The sequence below is a fragment of the Coregonus clupeaformis genome, chromosome 33 (assembly GCF_020615455.1).
Source record: "Coregonus clupeaformis isolate EN_2021a chromosome 33, ASM2061545v1, whole genome shotgun sequence".
NCBI lineage: Eukaryota > Metazoa > Chordata > Actinopteri > Salmoniformes > Salmonidae > Coregonus > Coregonus clupeaformis.
The window spans coordinates 14574694-14579693 of NC_059224.1; the positions used below are offsets into that span (position 1 = coordinate 14574694).

Below are 5000 nucleotides of genomic sequence, written 5' to 3' on the forward strand. Positions count from 1 at the left end.
CAGCATGACAATGCTTCCGTGCACAAAGCGAGGTCCATACAAAAATGTTTTGTCGAGTTCGGTGTAGAAGAACTTGACTGGCCTACACAGAGCCTTGACCTCAACCCCTTCGAACACCTTTGGGATGCACTGGAACGCCGACTGCCAGCCAGGCCTAATCGCCCTACATCAATGCCTGCCCTCACTAATGCTCTTGCGGCTGAATGGAAGCAAGTCCCCTCAGCAATGTTCCAACATCTAGTGGAAAGCCTTCCCAGAAGAATGGAGGCTGTTGTAGCAGCAAAGGGGGGACCAACTCCATATTAATGCCCATGAATTTGGAATGAGATGTTGGACGAGCAGGTGTCCACATACTGTACTTTTGGTCATGTGTGTGCACATGCGCGAGATAGAGCGTTAGAGGTGTGTAGTTACCTGTGATACGCCTGAGGGAAAAGAAAGGGAGGGAGTGAATGATACATAGTAGGAGTAAAAGAGAGGATGAAGAGAATGGAGAGAATTTGTAAAGAGAGTGTGAGGTGTGTAGTTACCTGTGATACGCCTGAGGAGAGGTGGAGGGGGTAACCAGTCCTGGGGAGAAGGGATGGTACGGGGTCTTCTTCAAGGCCTGGATCAGGTTGTGTCTGTACTCTGGCTCTATGGACCACAACGAGCCTTTACCTATACTCTGAGAGAGGGAGAGAGACAGAGGAGGGGGATGAGGAAGGGAAAAAAATAGGATTGAGCTAACAACATGAAAACACAGGAATCTTGACCATTTGAACTGTGGCTACTGTCCACTGTCTCTCAGAAACCAGCTTACACAGAGACACACTAGACCACAAATAAACACAGACACATACCAGACTACAAGTCCAAAGCACAAACTCAGTCAACATCCAGCACCAGGGTTGGGTAGCTTACTTTCTAAATGTAATCCGTTACAGTTACTACTTACCTCTCTGAAATTGTAATCAATAACGTAACTTTTGGATTACCTAAACTCAGTAACGTAATCTGATTACTTTCAGATTACTTTCTCCTTAAGAGGCATTAGAAAAAGACAAAAAAGGATCCATCAAACGCATTTGGTGTGTCATCATAGTGGTCTCTGATTGGTGGTCATCATTTGGTGTGTCATCATAGTGGTCTCTGATTGGTGGTCATCATTTGGTGTGTCATCATAGTGGTCTCTGATTGGTGGTCATCATTTGGTGTGACATCATAGTGGTCTCTGATTGGTGGTCATCATTTGGTGTGTCATCATAGTGGTCTCTGATTGGTGGTCATCATTTGGTGTGTCATCATAGTGGTCTCTGATTGGTGGTCATCATTTGGTGTGTCATCATAGTGGTCTCTGATTGGTGGTCATCATTTGGTGTGTCATCATAGTGGTCTCTGACTTGTGGTCAGACTAGCTCAGGTGGAACAGACTTAAACTTGCACCTTTTTTCAATGCTGAATGGAATGTCAACAAGAAAACAGAAAGATGTCATAATGTAATTATTGTGTTATTATTTCTCTATTTATTCCTTGTGTTATTATATAAACCTTTTTTTCAATTGTTTCTACTATTTCTCAATTTTTTTCTGCGTTGTTGGGAAGGGCCCGTAAGTAAGCATTTCAGTGTTGTTAAGAAAGCATGAGACAAAAACAATTTGATTTGATGTATTTTTTCGTAAATATTTAAAAGTAATCCAAGAAGTAATAATCTACATTTTCAAAAGTGTCTGTAATCGGATTACAATATTTTTGCTAAAAAAAAGAAAGAAAAGAAAAAAAGATTACCCTCCCCAACCCTGTCCAGCACCACAGATCAACGCTCTCCATATGTCCTGTCTTTCTGTTGTTGTAAATACCAACATGTTCCTAGATCTATAAAAAAGCTGTGTTTTCTCTCTTACACACATCTATCTATCTATCTATCTATCTTTCTCTCTCTCTCTCTCTCTCTCTCTCTCTCTCTCTCTCTCTCTCTCTCTCTCTCTCTCTCTCTCTCTCTCTCTCTCTCTCTCTCTCTCTCTCTCTCTCCTCCCCTTTATATCTCTCTCTATCTGCCTGTCTTCCCTCTTCTCGTTCACTTTCTTAACAGTTGTGCTACAGACCAGATCCCACCCACATGAGAACTTTAGATTATACTGAAGGAGAGAAATGTCATGTACAGCAATGCAACTCAATACTTTGTTGGTTACAGCAAGCAAAGACGACCGTCACCACCAATCATAGTTAATGAGTTTTTAATGTTATTCTGCCACACATATACCACAGGTGTTGTAAAAGAGTGTCGTAGACTATCACTCAAACCCACATCAATACGTACTTCACCACTCATCACATAAAGTCAAATAGATACAAAAGGTACAACAGGAGGGAGTCTGACAGAGGAGTGACAAGAAAGTGTATGTGTGTGTGTGTGTGTGTGTGTGTGTGTGTGTGTGTGTGTGTGTGTGTGTGTGTGTGTGTGTGTGTGTGTGTGTGTGTGTGTGTGCGTGCGTGCGTGCGTGCGTGTGCGTGTGCGCGTGTGTGCGCGTGCGTGTGCGTGCGTGTGCGTGTGTGTGAGAGCCTGCGACATCAAACAGTACATATATAAATATAATCAATCCCATCACTGTGACTTTTTCTTTTTTTTTATGATACAGAAACAAAGGTAACGTTGATTTGGCCTACAACATTGTGAATCCTGTCACTGGATATTAGAAGATGTCAGTGTAATGTGTGTGTATCTATATATATTTACATCCAAGTAAACAAGTAATTATCAGTGTGTGTGTCCTTGCCTTAGCTTGTGTCTGTGCATTGGTACGTAGACAGACAGAGTAGAAAGACTTAATGGCATGCTCGTACTACATAGGTTGTAATATTTAGGCCTCGTATGTGTACAGGCGTGTGTGAGTGCCAAGTCCAGCCACCTCTCCCAGCCAGGTCACCCGTGATACAAGTCAGTATTCAATGTCAATCCATATCTGAGGACGTCGGGAGATGACGTGAAAACTGGCCACTAGGAGCAACAGTGAGCGCTGTTACCTTCGGAAAGTATTCAGACCCCTTGACTTTTTCCACATTTTGTTATTCTAAAATGAATTAAATAAATACAAATCCTCAGCAATCTACACACAAAACCCCATAATGACAAAGCGAAAACAGGTTTTTATACATTTTTGCAGATGTATTCAGACCCTTTGCTATGAGACTCGAAATGGACCTCAGGTGCATCCTGTTTCCATTGATCATCCTTGAAATTATTCTACAACTTGATTAGAGTCCACCTGTGGTTAATTCAATTGAGTGGACATTATTTGGAAAGTCACACACCTGTCTATATCAGGTCCCACAGTTGACAGTGCATGTCAGAGCAAAAACCAAGCCATGAGGTCGACGGAATTGTCGTAGAGCTCCGAGACAGGATTGTGTCGAGGCACAGATCTGGGGAAGGGTACCAAAAAATGTCTGCAGCATTGAAGGTCCCCAAGAACACAGTCGCCTCCATCATTCTTAAATGGAACAAGTTTGGAACCACCAAGACTCTTCCTACAGCTGGCCAACCGGCCAAACTGAGCAATCGGGGGAGAAGGGCCTTGGTCTGGGAGTTGACCAATAACCCGATAGAGCTCTAGAGTTCCTCTGTGGAGATGGGAGAACCCTCTCTTCAGCACTCCACCAATCAGGCCTTTATTGTAGAGTGGCCAGACGGAAGCCACTCCTCAGTAAAAGGCACATGACAGCCCACTTGGAGTTTGCCAAATGGCACCTAAAGACTCTCAGACCATGACAAACAAGGTTCTCTGTTCTAATGAAACCAAGATTGAAACCAAGCGTGATGTCTGGAGGAAACCTGGCACCATCCCTATGGTGAAGCATGGTGGTGGCAGAATCATGCTGTGGGGATGTTTTTCAGCGCCAGGGACTGGGAGACTAGTCAGGATCAAGGCAAAGATGAACGGAGCAATGTACAGAGAAATGCTTGATGAAAACCTGCTCCAGAGCGCTCAGGACCTCAGACTGGGGCGAAGGTTCACCTTCCAACAAGACAATGACCCTAAGCACACAGCCAAGACAATGCAGGAGTGGCTTCGGGACAAGTCTCTGAATGTCCTTGAGTGGCCCAGCCAGAGCCCGGACTTGAACCCGATCTAACATCTCTGGAGAGACCTGAAAATAGCTGTACAGCAACGCTACCCATCCAACCTGACAGAGCTTGAGAGGATCTACAGAGAAGAATGGGAGAAACTCCCCAAATACAGGTTTGCCATGCTTGTATCGTCATACCCAAGAAGACTCGAGGCTGTAATCGCTGCCAAAGGTGCTTCAACAAAGTACTGAGTAAAGGGTCTGAATGTAATATTTCAGTTTTGAATTTTTTATAAATGAGCAAACATTTCTAAAAACCTGTTATTGCTTTGTCATCATGGGGTATTGTGTATAGATTGATGAGGGGGGAAAATTATGTAATCAATTTTAGAATAAGGCTGTACCCTAACAAAATGTGGCACTGTAGGTTTCGGTTTTTTCAAGTAGATAAGCATCTGCCTCTGGTGCAAATGGGTGTGTGTTCGAATTCAGCAATGGAAAGTTATTTTTTATATTTTTATATTTAAACCTATCCCAAACCTTAACCATTACCTTAACCATTCAGAGATAATGCCTAACCATAAGATTTCACAGTTAATATCTAAACTTAACCTTAAATAGTTTTGAGAAACATGGATGAACGTCTAATTCTGACGTGAGACTGAGAGAGCTTGTTGGCGTCCCCTGTGGGGTCTGATATTACCCAGCATCCCTAGCTCCTGGTGAGCAGTGGTGTGCAGTAACTAAGTAAAAATACTTTAAAGTACAATTTAAGTATTTCTTGGGGTATCTGTACTTTATGCTATTATTTATATAATTTTAACAACTTTTACTTTTACTCCACTACATTCCTAAAGAAAATAATGTACTTTTTACTTCCATACATTTTTCCTGACACCCAAAAGTACTCGGCATTTCGAATGCTTAGCAGGACAGGATAATGGTCGAATTCA

At 42.7% G+C, this 5000-nt stretch overlaps 1 protein-coding gene across 1 annotated transcript in view; it reads right to left on the minus strand.

The window, feature by feature from the left end:
* Window positions 1-5000, minus strand: part of LOC121548503 (forkhead box protein N3-like) — a 92127-nt gene that overhangs the window by 33212 nt on the left and 53915 nt on the right. Inside the window, exon 3 of the mRNA XM_041859958.2 lies at window positions 531-667. Within this exon, the coding sequence (XP_041715892.1) occupies window positions 531-667 (137 nt within the window). The remainder of the gene's footprint in view (window positions 1-530; window positions 668-5000) is intronic.